This window comes from Orcinus orca, chromosome 11, assembly GCF_937001465.1.
Source record: "Orcinus orca chromosome 11, mOrcOrc1.1, whole genome shotgun sequence".
In the NCBI taxonomy this organism is placed as follows: domain Eukaryota; kingdom Metazoa; phylum Chordata; class Mammalia; order Artiodactyla; family Delphinidae; genus Orcinus; species Orcinus orca.
Window position 1 is genome coordinate 53818116 of NC_064569.1, and position 23147 is coordinate 53841262.

The 23147-nt window shown below is 35.5% G+C and overlaps 1 protein-coding gene across 2 annotated transcripts in view; it reads left to right on the forward strand.

Moving 5' to 3' along the window:
- The window catches only part of CAND1 (cullin associated and neddylation dissociated 1), a 52360-nt gene extending 29538 nt beyond the window's left edge, over positions 1–22822 (forward strand). For both annotated transcript variants that reach the window (XM_033440576.2, XM_004276605.4), the window contains 13 exons: positions 3817–3971; positions 5782–5905; positions 7425–7681; positions 7762–7867; positions 9092–9237; positions 12449–12741; positions 14303–14444; positions 14798–16291; positions 17368–17463; positions 19853–20022; positions 20101–20265; positions 21389–21496; positions 22260–22822. In XM_033440576.2, coding sequence (XP_033296467.1) covers positions 3817–3971; positions 5782–5905; positions 7425–7681; positions 7762–7867; positions 9092–9237; positions 12449–12741; positions 14303–14444; positions 14798–16291; positions 17368–17463; positions 19853–20022; positions 20101–20265; positions 21389–21496; positions 22260–22484 — 3481 coding nt within the window. In that variant the 3' untranslated portion in view covers positions 22485–22822. The remainder of the gene's footprint in view (positions 1–3816; positions 3972–5781; positions 5906–7424; positions 7682–7761; positions 7868–9091; positions 9238–12448; positions 12742–14302; positions 14445–14797; positions 16292–17367; positions 17464–19852; positions 20023–20100; positions 20266–21388; positions 21497–22259) is intronic.
- Positions 22823–23147: the final 325 nt, after the last annotated feature.

A 23147-nucleotide genomic window follows, 5' to 3' on the forward strand; every position in this document is an offset into this window, starting at 1 on the left:
CACGGAATATGGAATTCTAGGTAGACACTTTTTCCCATCTGTTTTTAGTTCCATCATTATGCATTCAAATTGTTTTCTAAAATAGAGTTTTAGAGATTTTGTAATTGTTATCTGCAGGAGGTTTAGTCCAACAAAGCTATTTTGCCATTTTAGAAGCTACAAGTCTTTAAATTCATTTTTGGAATTCCTTTTATTTCAAATCCCAATTTGTATTGTTTCACATTAGGTCTCTGCATATATGCCATGTCTCTTATTATCATTTCCATCCATTTGGATTGCGCTGTTCTTGGATTTCTCCAACATTTCTGTTTATTTTTCTTCTTTCTTTTTTTAAATTTATTTTTTATTTATTTACATCTTTATTTACATCTTTATTAGAGTATAATTGCTTTACAATTGTGTGTTAGTTTCTGCTTTATAACAAAGTGAATCAGTTATACATATACATATGTTCCCATATCTCTTCCCTCTTGCGTCGCCCTCCCTCCCACCCTCCCTATCCCACCCCTCTAGGCGGTCACAAAGCACCGAGCTGATCTCCCTGTGCTATGCGGCTGCTTCCCACTAGCTATCTACCTTACGTTTGGTAGTGTATATATGTCCATGCCTCTCTCTCACTTTGTCACAGCTTACCCTTCCCCCTCCCCATATCCTCAAGTCCATTCTGTAGTAGGTCTGTGTCTTTATTCCTGTGTTAACCCTAGGTTCTTCATGACATTTTTTTTTCCCTTAAATTCCATATATATGTGTTAGCATACGGTATTTGTCTTTCTCTTACAGACTTACTTCACTCTGTATGACAGACTCTAGGTCTATCCACCTCATTACAAATAGCTCGATTTTGTTTCTTTTTATGGCTGAGTAATATTCCATTGTATATATGTGCCACATCTTTATCCATTCATCCGATGATGGACACTTAGGTTGTTTCCATATCTGGGCTATTGTAAATAGAGCTGCAATGACCATTTTGGTACATGACTCTTTTTGAATTATGGTCTTCTCAGGGTATATGCCCAGTAGTGGGATTGCTGGGTCATATGGTAGTTCTATTTGTAGCTTTTTAAGGAACCTCCACACTGTTCTCCATAGTGGCTGTACCAATTCACATTCCCACCAGCAAGAGGGTTCCCTTTTCTCCACACCCTCTCCAGCATTTATTGTTTCTAGATTTTTTGATGATGGCCATTCTGACCGGTGTGAGATGATATCTCATTGTAGTTTTGATTTGCATTTCTCTAACGATTAATGATGTTGAGCATTCTTTCATGTGTTTGTTGGCAATCTGTATGTCTTCTTTGGAGAAATGTCTATTTAGGTCTTCTGCCCATTTTTGGATTGGGTTGTTTGTTTTTTCGTTACTGAGCTGCATGAGCTGCTTATAAATTTTGGAAATTAATCCTTCGTCAGTTGCTTCATTTGCAAATATTTTCTCCCATTCTGAGGGTTGTCTTTTGGTCTTGTTTATGGTTTCCTTTGCTGTGCAAAAGCTTTGAAGATTCATTAGGTCCCATTTGTTTAGTTTTGTTTTTATTACCATTTCTCTAGGAGGTGGGTCAAAAAGGGTCTTGCTGTGATTTATGTCATAGAGTGTTCTGCCTGTGTTTTCCTCTAAGAGTTTGATAGTTTCTGGCCTTACATTTAGGTCTTTACTCCATTTTGAGCTTATTTTTGTGTATGGTGTTAGGGAGTGATCAAATCTCATACTTTTACGTGTACCTGTCCAGTTTTCCTAGCACCACTTATTGAAGAGGCTGTCCTTTCTCCACTGTACATTCCTGCCTCCTTTATCAAAGATAAGGTGACCATATGTGCGTGGGTTTATCTCTGGGCTTTCTATCCTGTTCCATTGATCTGTCTTTCTGTTTTTGTGCTAGTAGCATACTGTCTTGATTACTGTAGCTTTGTAGTAGAGGCTGAAGTCAGGGAGCCTGATTCCTCCAGCTCTGTTTTTCGTTCTCAAGATTGCTTTGGCTATTCGGGGTCTTTTGTGTTTCCCTACAAATTGTGAAATTTTTTGTTCTAGTTCTGTGAAAAATGCCAGTGGTAGTTTGATAGGGATTGCATTGAATCTGTAGATTGCTTTGGGTAGTTGAGTCATTTTCACAATGTTGATTCTTCCAATCCAAGAACATGGTATATCTCTCCATCTATTTGTATCATCTTTAATTTCTTTCATCAGTGTCTTTTCTGCATACAGGTCTTTTGTCTCCTTAGGTAGGTTTATTCCTAGATATTTTATTCTTTTTGTTGCAATGGTAAATGGGAGTGTTTTCTTGATTTCACTTTCAGATTTTTCATCCTTAGTGTATAGGAATGCCAGAGATTTCTGTGCATTAATTTTGTATCCTGCTACTTTCCCAGATTCATTGATTAGCTCTAGTAGTTTTCTGGTAGCATCTTTAGGATTCTCTATGTATATAGTATCATGTCATCTGCAAACAGTGACACCTTTACTTCTTCTTTTCCAATTTGGATTCCTTTTATTTCCTTTTCTTCTCTGATTGCTGTGGCTAAAACTTCCAAAACTTTGTTGAATAAGAGTGGTGAGAGTGGGCAACCTTGTCTTGTTCCTGATCTTAGTGGAAATGGTTTCAGTTTTTCACCATTGAGGACGATGTTGGCTGTGGGTTTGTCATATATGGCCTTTATTATGTTGAGGAAAGTTCCCTCTAATTCCCCAGATCATACTGCCTACTACTTTTCTAGTCAGGCAGTCAGTCAGCTGTTATTTATTGAGAATCTGTATGTGAAACAATGACCTGAGCATTTATCAAATTAAATTATTTTCGTCATGTCACTAATGCTTGAGAAAATTCATTGGCTCCCAACTTTACCACATCACATTTAAATTCATTGGCCTAACTTTAAAGATTCTCCTTAATATCCCAGGTGTTTGCCTTTCCTATTTTGTGTTTCATCTGCCTTTTGCATCAAGCAATTCTTTTGACTTCTCATTTCTTTCAGCATGTATTCTATTCATTCTAGTCTCTCATTTGAAGTGCTCTTTTTTCTAACTATACTCCATAAATACAAGTACCTAAAAATCTGTCTCCAAGGTGCAGTCTCCTGTCTGTAAATAAATACTAACATTGAAATTAAAAGTTGTTTTCTTTTTTTTAATTGTGCAGAGTAGTGAATGCCTGCATCATTTCTAAAGTAGTTATGTGAGTTCCTTACCTCACCAACCAGATGGTAAAGTTTTGAAGATAGGGGCCATACTTTTGTTATTCAATACAGTCTTGAATACAATGGCTCCTCAATGAATAGTCATGCAATAAACATTATCTCCGATGTGCTAAATTCTGTGGCAAGGACACGGTGGAAGAGCTTTTCCCAGTTACTTGATACTTTAAAAATTTAAACAAGAAAATAAAAAGAATATAAATTTTTTGGTTCATGAGTTGGAGTTGATGATAGATGGTAGGAAGGAAGGGTCACAGTTGGGAAAATGTGATACACTGGATGGAATTTCTATTGCAGGTAAATCATAGGATCCTTGTTAGGAGCAGACTCCTAATTAGCCTTCTTATTATTAAAGGATGTTGTGTGTATTTGAAGGGTTTGTCGGGAGAAGGTGAAAGCATCTTCGAGTTTCATGATACTGTGATGAAAATAAGTGGGAAAAAATTGGAAACTGCAAAGAGCTTATTAAGAATTTTTTAACACTCTTATTCATATACTATCTATGTTACAGGCATAGCATTTATTTCGTGTTGACAGTTGCTAGGCAGAAAAGTTAATGTTTTCACTCATCTGTTTTTCTGTTTTTGTTTATCTAGATTTAAAAAATGTTTTTTCTTCCTTATGTTACAGTCTTGGCCCTTTAGTGAGTAAAGTGAAAGAATACCAAGTAGAGACAATTGTAGATACCCTCTGCACTAACATGCTTTCTGATAAGGAGCAACTTCGAGATATTTCGAGTATTGGCCTTAAAACAGTAATTGGAGAACTCCCTCCAGCTTCCAGTGGTAAGCAAGAATGCTTTTTTCTCCTATTTCCCTTTTATAAATGGAGGTATTTCTCCTCCACCGTTTTTTTTTTTTTTCCCTCCTGACCAGGGAGGGAGAGAGGTATCTATACCTAAAAGATCTTTGTAAAAAAAAGTCCGGAGTCTTATTTTTGCTTAAAAATATTATTTTGATTGAATTTAAGTATCTCTTTGGAATACCAGTTCTGAAGGATTTTTATGTTGGAATAAGATTTTATATTGTATTAAATGTGACTTGCAGAATAGAGTTAAGCCAGCCTATGCAATGAGAGAAAAGATAACCAAAATCATGAGTTATTTCTGATTAGCTTTCTATTTTCAATGTTAATTTTGCTTTGCTTTAGAATTTATGATGTAAAACTTAGCACCATTAAGACAGCTGTGAAAGAGTTCAGTTTACTAGTATCTTTAATTAAGGCTGAGCCTTTTATAGCTACTTATAATTTTTTTAAAATTTAAAACTACAATTAACGAATTTGTCAAGTAATTAGCTTTTGACCTCTGACAGATGTTCATGTAATGTAAGTTTTAGAATTTGTCTTGACTGCTAAGCTACAGGCTAAAATTTCAGGCTAAAGTTACTGTCTCATCTGCAAATGGGGTGAAATTACTCTCTTTCATGGAAAGAGGTATATTGGTAATAATGTAGTCTTAGTATGTAGTTTTCACTCATTTACTTAATAAATATTATTCTCTATGCTAGGTATCATGCTAGATAGTGCGTGTATATTATTTCACTGTCTAAAAATGTCAGTCATATGGGAGGTCTTAAATGTAGATTGTTGATAAGGGAACTGAAATTCAGAGATTAAGTTAATTCATCCAAAGTTTTGATTACCTGGTTGGACGAAGATTCATACCCATTATCTTTTAATCCAAAGGTGATGGTTTTTTTTCACTGTATCATGCCAATGTTACTTTATTTCACCAACTCTGAAGTATGTTATTTATAGTTGTATTAGCTACATTGATATTTTCCTTATTTTTTTCCCTCTCATTGAAACATGTTTGTTTTTAGCTGATTTCTGGCTCTAACAAGAATTCTATTAACCATTCAGATTTTTACTTTCACAGTTTTTTGTTTCCTTTTTTTTTCTCCCTGGTCAGTAACAACACAGATCTACTTTAAAATAGTCATAATCTTTATTGATGAGTCTCCTGGAACAACATTTCTACTTTGTTTGGATTGGAAAGGATCTTATTAGGTTACTAGTAAAGAGGACTTAAATAGAGAAAAATGTCATCACTGCTTTCCAATCTAGAGGTGTAAGCACTACAGTTACTGTTAGCTCCATAGCTGGCATTCATGCCAGTGCACAGAAATAGTTGTCCAGTAGACTCTACTGAATCGATACTGTTTTCCCTGTTTTGTGTACTCCTGCAGCGGGGTCTAATTCTTACTTATGTCTAATAAATTATTTGATTGAAAAACCTGTTTTGAAACATATTTTTCTTCTTTAAGATTTTTTTTGATGTGGACCATTTTTAAAGTTTTTATTGAATTTTTTACAATATTGCTTCTGTTTTATGTTTTGGTTTTTTGGCCTCGAGGCATGTGGGATCTTAGCTCTCCAACCAGGAATCGAACCCGCGCCACCTGCGTTGGAAGGCGAAGTCTTAACCACTGGACCGCCAGGGAAGTCCCTTGAAACATATTTTTCTGACATGGATCTCTTGAGTCAGTTTTAAAATCAAGTTTAGAGTTGCTGAGTATTTGCTAACTAGCATGAATATAAGGTGGAATTCAACATACTTGCCTTGAAATCATAATCGGTTTCTTATTCATGCAGGCTCTGCATTAGCTGCTAATGTATGTAAAAAGATTACTGGGCGTCTTACCAGTGCAATAGCAAAGCAGGAAGATGTCTCTGTTCAGCTAGAAGCCTTGGATATTATGGCTGATATGTTGAGCAGGTAAACATGACTTGTTTGTATTACTTATAATACAAATATTTGTGCATTTATTAAGAACCCTTTCGGATAAATATAATAAAACTTGGTCTAAAATTATTCATGTTTAAATTGTGTCTGTTTTATAAATGTGTGTGGTTAGGAGTGAGGGAAGAAAAAAGCTAATTATATTATGTAATACTGCATAGCAAGCATATTTCTTGTAGTTTTGAAAAATAATAAAATTTGTGACTTAAACATTTCAGCAGAGTTTTTATATTTTGTTTTACTCTTTGATGTTCTTGAATACAGTGATCTACTTGGATAAGGAAATGTTCTGGTAGGAGTGGCAAGTTTTCCAGTTAAAATAATGCTGGTATTCTTCAGCAGCCATGTTTTTTTAGAGCATGTGTTGTGAGGGTGGAAGGAACTTGGCTTTATATATTTGTTGCTTTTCTACTTTTCCTCTGGAAGTCAAACTTGGGAATATAGAAGGAGATCTAAGCAACTCCAACGGGGAAGTAACCTTAAAAGACCTGTCAGTTTCAGTTTGTCCCTGATTCTTACAATCATTATACGTCATCATTATTTGTCTGTTATTTGTGGCTAATTCACTTGAACTTGAAAATAATCAAGTGCCTTCATGTGGTACAAATATATAGTAAAAGTGAAGAGCTATCATCCTAGCCCACAAAGAGCTTATACTTTGCGATAGGAGGTAAGAACACAAATGGCTATAATGTAAGGCAGAATTGGACTAAATATTAACGGAGAGTATAGTGTATTTGGGGGTTTAAAATGGAAGGATCCAAGAAAGTTTGTTATGGAAACAGTGGCATTTGAATTTAGTTTTGAAAAGTGGGTAGGGCACAGGTGTCTATGCTTAAACATAGAATATATCAGAATATGTAAGTAGTCTTGAGTTGGGAAACATTGTATTCTAATTTTCCAGAATATAGAATGAATAGAAAAGTGGTAGGAGATCATTTTGATACATTGGAGTCTTGTTGAGGAGGGTGAGGAATTTATGCTTAATTTGATAAGTAGTGAAAATTCAGTTAGACCTTTTTTTTTTTTTTGCGATACATGGGCCTCTCACCGTTGTGGCCTCTCCCATTGCGGAGCACAGGCTCCGGACGCGCAGGCTCAGCGGCCATGGCTCACGGGCCCAGCCGCTTCGCGGCATGTGGGATCTTCCTGGACCGGGGCACGAACCCGTGTCCCCTGCCTTGGCAGGCAGACCCTCAACCACTGCGTCACCAGGGAAGCCCCTCAGTTAGACCTTTTGTCCTGCGTGTGACTTGATCACTAGCACTGTCCTGGCAGGACACAGACGTTTGACTGCTATTGAGTCATTGAACTGCACATGTGAAATGATTTGAAAGAGAGGGTTGGACCAACAAGATCGTTGAAACTTAGTGTGTAGATTTGTAGAGGAAAGACAATAGGGAGAAGGGGTAATCAAGAGATGGTCAGAGGGCAGACATTTCAGTAGTACTTGGACATTTTGTATTTATTTGTTTTCTTTTTATTTTATTTTAAGGCAAGGAGGACTTCTTGTTAATTTCCATCCTTCAATTCTGACCTGTCTGCTCCCCCAGTTGACCAGCCCTAGACTTGCAGTGAGGAAAAGAACCATTATTGCTCTTGGCCATCTGGTTATGAGCTGTGGAAATATAGTTTTTGTTGATCTTATTGAACATCTTTTGTCAGAGTTGTCCAAAAATGATTCCATGTCAACAACAAGAACCTACATACAATGTATTGCTGCTATTAGTAGGCAAGCTGGTCATAGAATAGGTAAGAAATATTTATGTATTGAAAAGTTTTCTTTAAAAAATATTAACGAATGTTTATAAGAACTAATATGCTTTTCTTAGGTGAATACCTTGAGAAGATAATTCCTTTGGTGGTAAAATTTTGTAATGTAGATGACGATGAATTAAGAGAGTACTGCATTCAAGCCTTTGAATCATTTGTGAGAAGGCAAGTTTTTAAGATCTATATTTTTCAAATAAAAATTTTTCTTAAGAATAGAGTAATAATTAAGATGTAGATTAGGTGGGTGAGGAGAAATGGGTTTTAATGACAGCTGGGATTGAGTTTTGGATTTCAAATGTGTTTTAATTAAGTTTTTATTAAATAATAACTGATAACCAATACAGTATTTGAAGTGAATATCATCTTTATTTTAAAATACAATCCTTACATTTATTTTGAAATGTTTCCTTCTTATTGTTAGGACTTTCCTTAAAGAACTTGGGAAAGGTATTTATAATTGTCTTTCAGTTTACTTTAATGATGTAGTCTTTATCCTGAGAGAGTACCAGGATAAATTAATTATCTGGTCAGAAATGTATACTAGTGAATTTCATCTCTCTTCAACAGTTTTTGAGATGTGTTACAGCCATTTTGCTAGGGCAGTGATTCTCAGTTTTGGAACCTTGGTTCTAATAATAAAAACTGTATTTATGTACAAGAAGGCCATACTGGCTAAGTAGTGAGATTTGGGGTGGTTTTTTTTGCTTTTGGCTAGAATTGACAGTGTAGTAGCACAGTGTCTTGAGACTTCACTGTTGTTATTTGCAGTAATTATAAGTAGTTATTTGCCACTCATGGTTTTTGATAAGGAGCTTTTATAGTCATATCAAATTGTTAAAATCAGAAATTGTGGGATGCATTTCTGTCCTTTTAATTGAGAAATACAAATTATTTCTTTATTGTTGGGCATTTATTATATGTTCTGTCTTTTCTCAACATAAAGTTAGAAGACCAAGCCTAGATGAATGTACACTGGCATTTTCACCAATAATCCTAGTTACTGAAGATACATTTATCTGGGCTTGGTGTTCTAGCCGTGTGTTGAGAAGATAGAGCGTATACAGATTTCTCTGTATGACCCCACACTAACTACGTCATACCATTTATTATAAGAATCATCTGACTTCAGAGATGTTAAAGTGTGTGTGGGGGTGTGGAGTTCATCTTAAAATTGATTTAATAAGAGTAATTTGAAAAGTAAATCTTTTTTAAAACATGAAGTCAGTGGGAGGGAAAGATGAAGGATCATTGGTGTTGAGGGCTGGAAACCACTTTCCTATACTATGGTAAAGGGAAGGGAAAAATATCTGGTAATAAAGCAAAATTGGCAGATACTGAATCAAGGAAAAAAGTATAATTATTCAAGGCAGCTTTTGTTTTTTTCTTCAGATGTCCTAAGGAAGTATATCCTCATGTTTCTACCATTATAAATATATGTCTTAAGTATCTTACTTATGATCCAAATTATAATTATGATGATGAAGATGAAGATGAAAATGCCATGGATGCAGATGGTGGTGATGATGATGACCAAGGTATTTCAAATTAAATAGAAGGAATTTGTTACATTTTCATGAAAGACCCAGTGTTATAGATGGAGGTGATTCTTACCCAGATTGTACTGTGTTTGTTTGTTTGCTTATGATAGTGAAAGCAGAAATAACCACAATATTCAACAAGAGCAAATTGATAAAAAAAAATTATGGGGCATCCATGTATTGAACTGCTATGCAACATGTTCAAAATCATGTTCTTGTTAAAGCAGTTAATAAGTTGAATGAAAAGTGGGTAGCAAAAATTACTGTCCCAGTTTTATTTTTTTAAATATGGTGAAAAAAATGTTACTAGTGTTTTTCTCTTGGCAAGCAATTATAAGTGACTTTTGTTCTTTATTTTTCAAATTTTCTACAAAGTGTTTTTGTAAGGAGGGAAATGAATGTTATTTTAAAAATTGTACCTATAGATAACATTCATAGCAGTTTGGTTGGTTTCATACATAGTTACTTTAATGAGAAATCCTAAATATTGTTTGAGGCTCCATTTAACTTTCATGAATAATTTAAGCATTTCTGAGGCTCGTATGATTGATGTCATTGTGCTGTGATTTGTGGTATTTACTCTGGAAAGGAGTAGCACTTCAAGGACACAGGGTTGCTCATGTTTAGTTGTTTCTGCTAGTGTTAAAAGAATCATAATAGAAATGTTTAAGTTATTGGGTATATGCATCGGTGGATTTCCTGTTAGTTATACTTTTAAGTTTGATTCTTTGAATGAATTTAGGTAATGACTTTGCTCTAAAGTCTGTAATTTCATCCATCTTTTTTTTTAAAAAAAGGGTGGAAAAAACCTCTCTTAATCCCATTTTAGAGTCAAGCAGATACTGCCCAGTTTCTCTACCCTACAACAGAACTCTTCAAAAGAATGAATGCTCTCCAACTCCTTTTTTCCTCTTTTCTCTTAAATCCAGTCTTCTGGTGATTGCCAGTGACCTCAGATGTTTGAGTCTGCCTATTCCTCAGTTCTCAGCAGCATTTCTGTATTTAACTTCCAGGATACCACACCCTCCTATCTTTGTGATTACTCCTTTTCAGTCTCTGTGCTGGTTCCTCTTCATCACCCTGACCACTATACTTTGGAGTATTTCCGGGCTTAGTCCTTGACTTCTCTGTTATGTTCTTATGATCTTGTTGATTTCATCTAGTCTCTTAGCTTTAATATCAATATGCTGAAAAGCCAAATTTTACCTTTATACCAGACCTTTCCTGTGAATTCCAGGTTCATATATGCAACTGCTTAACTGATTTACTGCTTAGATGTCTAAAATATCTTCTCTCCACCCTTCCCCCACTGCCTGCCCGACCCTGTTTCTTCTTTAGACTTCTCCATCTCAGAATGGCACCTCCATTCTTCTTAGTTTTTCAGGCCAAAAACTTTGGGGTTATACCTGATCGCTTCTTTTACACACCCTCCTCGTCCAGTCTCCCATCTCAGGGCTTTCCCCTTACTTCATACTCATATCTATCTCCCTTTGCAGCATTTTTATTTTCTTCATTACACCTAATCATTTTCTGATACACTGAAATTATTTTCTACCGTACCAGGATGTAAGCTTCATGAAGGAAGAGATTTTATTTTAGTCTTTCTTTATCAATTGCTTTATCCCAGTGCCTAGGACAGTGCTTGACACACATTAGACACTCAGTAAATGTGTTATATTAACGAAGGGAAACCTTAGCTTATAATAGGAATATCCTTTGAAAAAAGGAGTAGCATTTTATGTTCCAGATTTTTTGATTGTTGGCTTTTTTAGTGTGGTAAGTACTGATGCTGAATAATAAACCAGGTCCTTCGGCTGCTTTATCAGGTACATGGATTATACCTAATAAATATCTTTTTATCATAGTGTTATTGTAACTTATAAAACCAACATAATTTTCGTGATTAAGCTGTTTAATTTTTTATAACCTTTAAGTATATTTCTGTAAAGTAATTCCTATAGTTGGGTTGCCATTGGAAATTTTTCATTTATTTATGTGCTTTAAAGTAATCTATTTGGTAGTACCCTATAGTTTTTCTTCAAATAGGTATTGGTGAATAAATCAAATGCCTTAGTTTAGCAGTATTTGGTTGGGTTTTACTATAAACTGCTAAGATGAAATTAAGTAAGCCTTCTGGAGATTGGAAAGTTTTCCAAGGCATAGTTGGCTACATTTAGCTGTCACTAAGCTAATTGGAATATAAGCCAAAGAAGTGATGGTATCTTTTTTCTCCCACTGAGGAATCATTTCAGGACTATAGTTCTTATATCTAAGAATAACGAAATTATTGTTAGTAATTTTAGACTGTCCTGAGAACTGCTAATATGTAGGCCATCCTCCTGACTTCACGTTACCCAACTGATTCGGCTTGATGTTGTTAGAAGGAAATAATTTTCAGAGATTTCACACACACAAAAGTTAGCAAGAATAGTAAGTGAGAGAGAATTGTTAATGCTTATGCTTGGAATATTGCTTTAATGTTTAACAGGAGTTTGGAGAAGCTGGTGCTCTGTTATGTGGGCAGAATTTTCTTGTTATAATTGAGAAAGTATAGTTTATTTAAGCTGTATTAAGATAATATCTTGAAAGGTTGAGAATATGCATATTCGTTCCTAATAGCCCATCAACAAATTTAATGAAAAGCCTTGTAGTCACAAAGAAAGCTGCTGTCAGGATTCTTTTTCTCCCCTGAAAAATTAGTTTCACAGCATGACCTGGGATTGGTGATCATTCTTTTTATCACATCATCTATATCACAAATCTATTTTATAGTTTATCTTATAAACTCCCCAGTTGTTTGTTTGATTTTCCTGTAGTGTCAAGTGAATCTTCTGAATTGAACTTCCATTCACATTATTTTAAAAGGCTGGGACATTTATGATTTTACAAATATTTATAATCTGAAGAAGTTTAATGTATTAATAAATGATTTTAAAGAGTTAATAAGCAGCTCATTACCCATAAATGAGAAAATGTTTAACAAATTAAAAACACAATCAGATAATTTTTCTTTAGAGGTTTGTTTATGTGTAAATTTTTATAAGTAAATTCTGCCTCCGATTTAAGTACTAGTTCTTTTTAAACCTATCTATTGCTGTATATCTTAGTGGAAAGTTAGAAAACTATCTTAGTTATGAATATCAGTTCACTTTCTATATTAAACTTTTCTTATGATTAATAGCCTGTTAACATTAAAACTTCTCTTTAGGGAGTGATGATGAATACAGTGACGATGATGACATGAGTTGGAAAGTGAGACGTGCAGCTGCTAAGTGCTTGGATGCTGTAGTTAGCACAAGGCATGAAATGCTTCCAGAATTCTACAAGACCGTCTCTCCTGCACTGATATCCAGATTTAAAGAGCGTGAAGAGAATGTAAAGGCAGATGTTTTTCATGCATACCTTTCTCTTTTGAAGCAAACTCGTCCTGTGCAAAGTTGGCTGTGTGACCCTGATGCAATGGAACAGGGAGAAACACCTTTAACAATGCTTCAGAGTCAGGTCAGTTTAAAAGTGTGTTTTAAAAGTCATGCTAATAAATGTGATCTTTTAAAGTGGTGTTTTTATATGGAAATATGAGTTCCAGAATAGCTTTAGAGAAACAGTTCTGGGATGTGTTTGTATAGTAGTTTATGGATGCCCATATTCCATTACTTGTAAATAATTTATTCTGATTGAAGTTTTCTTGATTTTTCCTGGCTAAACAATATTAGCTTTAAGATTCAGTGAAGTAGTCTTTATCTTTGATCAATGGAGAAATCTTAGGGCGGTGGAATTAGACAACTTGTGTTCATAGCTTCCTTCCCTCCTAATTTAGCTGTGTGATCTTGGACAAGTTATTTAGACATTTTATTAAGCCTCACTTTTCTCATTTGTAGTAAGGGTTTACTTAGAACTGTCTACCCAAGGTAGAGATGATATGATCTATGTAAACATACAGTGAAGCCTGCTACATAGTATTTATATATACCAGCTATTGTTATTGATAAAATACATATTTTTTTCACTTGAGGACATCTTTTCTAAGATCCTAAATGTTAGCTCTGTATAGCCCCCATTTGTTGAATATTTAGTACATGCTAGGTATTTTCCTATCTTATATGCAGTCTCTACAGCAGCCCTATGGGGTACATATTTGTCCATTTTTGTAGATTACAAAACAGATGTTGAGAGGGACTGAACAACTAAACCAGAGGAGGGGATGTACATGCCATATCTATCTTGTTTTCAAGTAGTAAAAATTTTAAAAGTTTGTGGTGAACTTAAAGGTGAACACTGAAGATTAATTGTAGAAGGAAAAGATAAAGTGTATGGAGGACATAAGCAATTGACTAAGTATATGGAAAGCAGATAAAAATCACAGGAAATTTTGATGATGCTGTGGTGAATTAATTAGATAGATATTTTCTTTTGCCTCTAGTTCTCTCACATCATTGTTCGATATGGTTGGTATGTGTCTGTTTCCTGGCATCCATAAGATTTATTGGTAAATTCCCTGTTTAGGATTTACTGACTGACATTAGGAAGTTTAGAAGCAGATGTCTTTGAATCTTATTCCTGCCGCTTGTAACTACATTTGAAGTGAGGTTGATTTCATTGTAACAGCCAACGAAAAGCAAACACAAGGACCCATTTAATGGTTTCTTTTCTATAATTTGTCTTTTTTCTTTAATTGCTTGTATGTGCTATTTCAGTTTCAAAAACCATTTATAAATTATGCTCCTAAAGTTTTGGTTGAAAATTATTTTATTGTTTAGATCTCTATTTAGTCTTGTGCATTTCGTAAGTAAAATTAATCAAGGAAGACTTTTGTTGCTCTGTAGAAAGCTAATGATAGCTTTGCTCTGCTCTCTTATTTATCAGTATCAAGCAAATATAGTTTCAAGAGAACATATATAGTAGATGCAACAAAGTTTGTATTGTACAAATTGTTGACAGTTAGTGGAATTAGGAATTTGACCAAAAAAATTCTTCCATTTGTCCCCAGCACCTGTAATTTGTGTTAAGTGTATTGAGGAAGTACCAGTAGCTGAACCAGCTAATGAGCACTTGATAATTACAGGTTCCCAACATTGTTAAAGCTCTGCACAAACAGATGAAAGAAAAAAGTGTGAAGACCCGACAGTGTTGTTTTAACATGTTAACTGAACTGGTAAATGTATTACCTGGGGCCCTAACACAACACATTCCTGTACTTGTACCAGGTATGAAAGAAATAGTAAATCACTTTTGGGACTTATTATAGACTTTATTAAGACTTAGATAAGCTTAAATAATTGTTTCCTTGAAAAGGATAATTTGTGACAACTTTGCACATGTAACTAACTTTTTTACAGAACCATTGAATACCTAAAGTTAAAAGTTTAAAATCGTACCCTAAAATTTTTTACTTTAATATTTATCATAGCTTGTGGAATTTCGACTGCTTTAGAGATAATATATAGTGGGAACTTTAGCAATCTTTTAGGGATTCGTTTTAAATTTTAAAACTAGCTTTAAATTCATAAAAGTGCCATGGATAAAAATACTGGATTTTTCTTTTTTGGTTGGGTTTTAGGAATCATTTTCTCACTGAATGATAAATCAAGCTCATCAAATTTGAAGATTGATGCTTTGTCCTGTCTATATGTAATCCTCTGTAACCACTCTCCTCAAGTCTTCCATCCTCATGTTCAAGCTTTGGTCCCTCCAGTGGTGGCTTGTGTTGGAGATCCATTTTACAAGATTACATCTGAAGCGCTTCTTGTTACTCAACAGCTTGTCAAAGTAATTCGTCCTTTAGATCAGCCTTCCTCGTTTGATGCGACTCCTTACATCAAAGATCTATTTACCTGTACCATTAAGAGGTTAAAAGCAGCTGACATTGATCAGGAAGTCAAGGAAAGGGCTATTTCCTGTATGGGACAAATTATTTGCAACCTTGGAGACAATTTGGGCTCTGACTTGCCTAATACCCTTCAGATTTTCTTGGAGAGACTGAAGAATGAGATTACGCGGTTAACTACAGTGAAGGCGTTGACACTGATTGCTGGGTCACCTTTGAAGATAGATTTGAGGCCCGTCCTGGGAGAAGGGGTTCCTATCCTTGCTTCATTTCTCAGGAAAAACCAGAGAGCTTTGAAACTGGGTACCCTTTCTGCTCTAGATATTCTAATTAAAAACTATAGTGATAGCCTGACAGCTGCCATGATTGATGCAGTTCTAGATGAGCTCCCACCTCTTATCAGCGAAAGTGATATGCATGTTTCACAGATGGCTATCAGTTTTCTTACCACACTGGCAAAAGTGTATCCCTCCTCCCTTTCAAAGATAAGTGGATCCATTCTCAATGAACTTATTGGACTTGTTAGATCACCTTTATTGCAAGGGGGAGCTCTTAGCGCCATGCTAGACTTTTTCCAAGCTCTGGTTGTCACTGGAACAAATAACCTAGGATACATGGATTTGTTGCGCATGCTGACTGGTCCAGTTTATTCTCAGAGCACAGCTCTTACTCATAAGCAGTCTTATTATTCCATTGCCAAATGTGTAGCTGCTCTTACTCGAGCATGCCCTAAAGAAGGACCAGCTGTAGTGGGTCAGTTTATTCAAGATGTCAAGAACTCAAGGTCTACAGATTCTATTCGCCTCTTAGCTCTACTTTCTCTTGGAGAAGTTGGGCATCATATTGACTTAAGTGGGCAGCTGGAACTAAAATCTGTCATATTAGAAGCCTTCTCATCTCCTAGTGAAGAAGTCAAATCAGCTGCATCCTATGCATTAGGCAGCATTAGTGTGGGCAACCTTCCTGAATATCTACCATTTGTCTTACAAGAAATAACCAGTCAACCCAAAAGGCAGTATCTACTGCTTCATTCCTTGAAGGAAATTATTAGCTCTGCATCAGTGGTGGGCCTTAAACCATATGTTGAAAACATCTGGGCCTTATTGCTAAAGCACTGTGAGTGTGCAGAAGAAGGAACCAGAAATGTTGTTGCTGAATGTCTAGGCAAACTCACTCTAATTGATCCAGAAACTCTCCTTCCACGGCTTAAGGGGTATTTAATATCAGGTGGGTACCTAGATTTTCTTATCTAAAAAATTTTTGTTTATTAGCAGTTGTTGCCTGGAAAGATGGCTAATGCCGAAGTTAAAACATTTCTGTATCTTGTTATATGTAGAACCTATTGCCTTATGTTATTGATATGGAGCCATATTCAAATGACACCTTGTTGTTTAAAAGGATAAAGAGAGTGTAGTTAGATAATGATTAAATAAATCTGTTGTAGTTTCTAGTGTTTAATGTATTTTAATGTTACTCTTGTCTTAATGTGGGACAGATGTCTCTTGAATTAATATAGCCAGAGGAGCTTGCTAGAATTAATTACAGTACTGAAATTGGTGAACTAACCTGGTTCAAATGAAAGATTCTAGAAGAGTTTTCAGATTACCAGGGTCAACCCCTGTTGTCCCAGGAGAAGATAATAAAGGCCATTCATTCTTAGAAATTGCTTTCATTTTTAATAAAAATCTTGACAGTCATATAGTGGTTTAACCAGATCCCTTTTGTGAGGGATAGAGCCTCCACTGCTGGTCACGCAGGCTGCCTCCTTCCTGGTAGAGATTGTTCCTTTTGAAATCTAGTGGAATTATGTTTCATAAGATGAGTAAACTTTGCTTCATTAGTATCCTGGAAGTAATAAGAAATACCCGCCTTGACCAAAGAAAGGTTTTTTTTGTTTTTTATTATTTTTGGCTGTGTTGGGTCTTCGTTGTGGTGTGCGGGCTTCTCACTGTGGTGGCTTGTCTTGTTGCGGAGCACGGGCTCTAGGCGCGGGCTTCAGTAGTTGTGGCACATGGGCTCAGTAGCTGTGGCTCACGGGCTTTAGAGCACAGGCTCAGTAGTTGTGGCGCACGGGCTTGGTTGCTCTGTGGCATGTGGGATCTTCCCGGACCAGGGCTCGAACCCGTGTCCTCTGCGTTGGCAGGCAGGTTCTTAAGCACTGCGCCACCAGGGGAGCCCAACCAAAGAGAGTTTTAAGGAATTAAAGACCCTGGTGTTATTTGAAGTGGTTTGAAAATGATAAAGGTGTCCATGGATTTTAGTTGACTTAAATACCAATAGACTTAAAATTTATTTTTAATTAGGCTCATCATATGCCCGAAGCTCAGTGGTTACAGCTGTGAAGTTTACTATTTCTGATCATCCACAGCCTATTGACCCACTATTAAAGAACTGCATAGGTAAGTGGAAATGAAGATGAATATACTGAATAACTAGTTGATAGTTAACTGTCAAAAAACGAATCATTTCAATAGCTAAATATATCACCAAGGAACTAAAATGCTTTTAAGGGTCTGGTAATTCTTTCATAAAAAAAATAATTTTGCAAATAGCTGAAATTTAGTAAATATGCTAGGATGTCTTTAAAGTCAACTACACATTTGATAATCATATTTTGGGAATGACCTAAAGTAAACTAATGGGTAAAGGAAAAAGATATATGATCTATCTGACTAATCTGAAGTTCTTCCCAGTTGTAAATGAATCACATTTGAGCTTGTGATGGCCCCAGGTCTTCGTTATTACCTGTATCTCTCCAGCTCCCAAGGGGATCTTTGGAGGCTTTTAAATTTAAGGTAGAAATTTAAGAATAAAAAAGATAATTCTGTGGTAATTAGCTCTACCAACCTAAGAGGAGCTATCCAAGAAAGAAAAGGGCCATCTCTTTCTATGAAGACAAGAATTAGCTTTTAGTGTTATTTTTCATGATTTTATAACTTCCCTGTGTTGTTTTCACCATCAGTTTTCCTAGAGCTTTTAGTAACTAAACTCTCTGGTGTTTTCTTGAAGACAAGAATGGGGATACCAGCAGAGAGGATAGAGGGATATGGCAAAGAAGCTTTGCAGTTTCATGCCATTTAAAAAACACAGTCTAAAAGAAAAGAACTACCGAAAGGGATTACCAATTCAGAGCAAGGGGGACATGGGGGATAAATGGGTGCCAACGCTGAGACCTAGAATTAATTCAAAGAAAGTCTCTATCAGAAGATTCTTGCCTTTGTTCCCCTCGCCTCTTTTTGCTTTGATATATTTACTCACATTTTTGTCATTGTACAAGATACAGCAAAGGAAGAGACCTGTGCCAGATCTTTAGAGACATCTTTCTAGGTTGACAACAGTCAACCAGTGTGCATCATTGGTATAGTTATTCAGTCAGATGATTATCATTCTGTTTGTTTAAAATTGAAATTCCTAGACCAAGTTGTTGGGGACCACTGATCCTAGACCACGTCACCATTTGTCTATCATAATAGCAATACTTTTTGTGCTTTACTGAAAGCAATTCACCATGATAGTAATTCTAAGCAAACAGAGGTGAGGAGGTTTAGTCTGGTACATTTAAATTCTTTTTGAACCCAAGCTACCTCTTAACCTTTTTTGTAGTCAGAACTTTCCTGGGTGGTCAACCTTGAGTTTACCAATCTATGGTGTCTGAAGTATTTTTTTCCCCCTCCCATTTCTTCAAATTGCTGTTGTGATACATTTAAGTCTTCTCATACCTTTTTTCCCCTGTGTATTCTAAAAGATTGCTTATGGTAGGGTTGAGATGACATAATGATGAGTAGCTCTGTGTGAATATCACATGTGTACCAGACACTGTGTTCAGTAATGTACGTATAAAATTCTCATTTTATAAACTGGGAAACTGAAGCTCTTGCCTACAGTAACTTGCCAGAAGTCGGTCATACAGTTGACAAGTGAAGCAGTGTGGATCACCATCTGTATGACTCCAAAGATCTTTGCACTATAATTTCTGTCCCCCGTGTGGAAGAAAAACCAGACTTATATCTGTGTTTAAAGTGGCTAGGTGCTTTCTTTAGCTCTTTGTCCTGTGGTAGGTTTCAGTTTCTTCCTTTTTGTATTCTTAGACCTCTTATCTATTTCTTGTTAAAGATAAAAATAGGCTTTGGGAGGCACATTTCTCCGTCATCTGATAAATTATATACTTGTTAACAGTATTCCATCTTTATCAAGCAGTGGATCTGTCCCCACCTTGCTTATCTTTTGAACTCAGGTTTTTAAATTTCACTTTTGGAATTTAAAATTTAAAGTAAATATAACGTAAACTTCACCTGAGCATAAATTTATTTGACTTGTCCACAGCTGTATCCCCACTGCTTCATGCCATAAATGCTCAATAAACGTTTTTTGAATGAGTGAAAAAAAAAATTCCATTTTTGTTGGTGCTTTTTTAGTGCGAGTACTAATTTTGAATTTTAAGGAGACTCATTCAAGTTACTAGTCCTTGTGGTTGCTGGCTCCGTCACTTTTCTATGTCACCCACCTGTTAAATCAACTATCTATAAAAGTAATGGGGAGCTTTTGGGGCTCTCACTCCTTACCTTTTGCGTTTAAAGGTGCTGAGAATAGGTTTATCAATTAAGTCCACTCACATTCAGAGATAATAGTTTACCTGTTGTCAAAAGAAATTATATAGCTCACTTAGGATTTCATCATATTCCATGACCCACATTGAAGAAGTAACAATAATAAACTATCAATTTAGGAAAATAATATAATGCATATTTTAAGCTTACCATAACTGTTGCTTCTCTTTCAATTTTTCAGGTGATTTCCTAAAAACTTTGGAAGACCCAGATTTGAATGTAAGAAGAGTGGCCTTGGTCACATTCAACTCAGCAGCACATAATAAGCCATCATTAATAAGGGATCTTCTAGATACTGTTCTTCCACATCTTTATAATGAAACAAAAGTTAGAAAGGAGCTTATAAGAGAGGTAAGTTAGATTGCACTGTTTACCTAAGCTTGTCTTTTACCTTCTAGTATATCTACATATTCTGTTTTATTTCAACAGGTAGAAATGGGTCCATTTAAGCATACAGTTGATGACGGCCTGGATATTAGAAAGGCAGCTTTTGAGTGTATGTACACACTTCTAGACAGTTGTCTGGATAGACTTGATATCTTTGAATTTCTAAATCATGTTGAAGATGGTTTGAAGGACCATTATGATATTAAGGTAAGATGTTTGTGTCTGTTTATAGAATGTTTTAGAAGAAGACTTTGCTAGTGACTTTCACCTTTGTAATCTACTCGTTATTAAGTGAGAAAGATTGGTTTGCTTGTCATGATTTTAGTGTGTTATAAACTAATATGCAAAATAGCGATGCAATGTGACATCAGTTGACATACAGGAAAAATCCAGAAACCTTTTCATTGGAAGAGGAAGTCAATATCAAGAGGTTTGTTAAAGGATAAGAGGAAGAACTGTTTTCAGATACACAAAGCAATCTGTAGAAGCAACCATAGAGAAATTATACTTCATGCTACTTAGGTTTAGAGCATGAACTTTGCTCATAACTGCTTTTTGTTCTCCTGTTTGCTTAAGTCCGTTTAAAATGTGAACTATAAAAGGGTGATTTGAAAAATCTTTTTCTTCTAGTCAGGACCTTTGGTCAAGCAGGGCAAAAGTGGTAGTTGAGCAGTAACTCATCCATACTATCAGAACTCCAGCTTTCACGTTTCCATAATGTAATATGGAATAACCTGACCCCTCCGGAACTCAGTGAAAAGAGCCCTGAAAGAATAGGATCCTTTTATTTCTACAGTTTATGGTCTAAGAGAAAAGATTATGGGTTACTGGACTTTATATGGATTAATCTGAATAAGCAGGCTTTTTGTTTTGTTTTTTAGTGAAATTTGCAAAGACAGTAGAAACTTCTTATAAAGCTTTTCTTCTGGTTCAATTATTTTCTTATTCACTGATTGTTCCATCTGGTGCACATGAGCTTTTTAAAAAATACTGAGTCTGTGGCCCTATCCCGATGACTGAAGTAAAAATAGGTATATTTGTTAAGCTCCCCAGCTGTAATGTGTGGTCAGGATTGAGAACCACTCTTTTAGTTCTGTACTCTAGGATCGTGACCATCTATCATGATAGATAAGGTAACTCTAGTACTTGTAGGTAAAATTCCTTAGACAAGATTTGAGGCAATTCTGTGTGATTCCAATGGCAGATTACATTAAAATGAAACTTAATGGTACAGGTTAGTCATTTTCCTTTCAAAAGCTTTGTCAGAATTTGGGATTTGTCTTTAGAAAATAATGCAAAATCTAAATTTTGTCTCTTTTATTCATAATAGATGCTAACATTTTTAATGTTGGTGAGACTCTCTACCCTTTGTCCAAGTGCAGTACTGCAGAGGTTGGACCGACTTGTTGAGCCATTACGTGCTACATGTACAACTAAGGTAATGTTGATGTCATTGATTTAGGCCAGACCTAGTATGTTCAGGATCCCTAGTTGATTCTATACTGTGGTTTTCCAAATTTAACTATGCTAGCACCCTTATGTAGCAGTTTGTTTCAAAAGTTAACTTATTATTCCTATTCCTCACTTCCTTCAAATGTGGATGTTTTAGAAAGCTTAGCACTGTTAAATGCTATTCTTAAAAGCTTGTTATAACAATCTGACACATATTTTTAAAGTACTGATATGGGTTAAAGTGTGATAGGGCCACAAAAGAGGAGGAAATGTTTAATTCTGGTGGAGGAGGGGGTGGGGGGTCACAGAAGGCTTCATATGCACGTGACAGCGTTTAAAATGCACCTTGAGAAGTCAGGATTGTTTTAGGTCCAGAAGGTGAAACAGGACTTTTCATACAAAAATAATTATATGAATTGAGGCACAGAGATGTCAGTACATGACATGTTTGAAGAATAATGAATAAACAAGGTAGCTAGAGGGGTAGTTTCTTGATAGAGGACAAAGTAGGACTTGCTAATAAGCAGATCCCACTCTTGGTTTTTATAATGGGCCTTGTATAGAATATTCCCTTAAAAGGAGATACATAGCTACTACTAAAAAGAAGTTTCAGAGCAACTCTGCTTGAAGAATAATGTGCCTTTTGGATCTATGAAAGAGTAGCTTTGCTTTATTTATATGTGCTTAAATTTTGTTTGTATAAGAACTGCCTTTTATAGCATGTAATATAAATTTACTCACTGTTACAGGTAAAAGCAAACTCAGTAAAGCAGGAGTTTGAAAAGCAAGATGAACTAAAGCGATCTGCCATGAGAGCAGTAGCAGCACTGCTAACCATTCCAGAAGCAGAGAAGAGTCCACTGATGAGTGAATTCCAGTCACAGATCAGTTCTAACCCTGAGCTGGCAGCCATCTTTGAAAGTATCCAAAAAGATTCATCATCCACTAACTTGGAATCAATGGACACTAGTTAGATGTTGGTTCAACCTGGGGACCATTACATTGACCATATGATGCACTGAATTGACAGGTTAATCATAAGACATGGAAAGAGAAGTAAAGCTTCAAAATGTTCCACTTTTTTTTTTTTCCTTCGTGGAGACAGTTTGACTTTCTTCCATTGTTGTTTTTGTAGCATTTATTTCAGAAATACGTATTTCCATAATCCAGAGGTTGTAAAACCACTAATGGTTTAGTGGTTAGGGCAACATTTAAAATGACATCTAAAAGTTAGGATTGATGGAGATAGGGTCCAGTATCTATTTACCCTGTAATGTTTAGGATTAAAATGTTAAAATTTTGTGACCATGAATTTTCTTTCTTTTATAAATTTTCTCTTATTTAAAAATCAAAAATTCTGCAAGACAAAAACCATGTTTCTTTTTCTTGTATAACTTTTTGTTTCAGCAACACAAATTGATTTTTAGCTGTGGCAGACAAGAATATCTGTGTAAGATTTGTTACATTTCGGAGGGGTTGGCAGTTTAAAAGAGATGATATCATTTTTTTAGGTATGGGGATTAACAGTATCCCTGTTGCGCACACTAATTTTGCATGAGCAAGTTTACAAATATGTATTGTCTGTAAAGCAGCATGTGCAGATTATTCATAATACAAAAGTAAAAATAAGTATTATT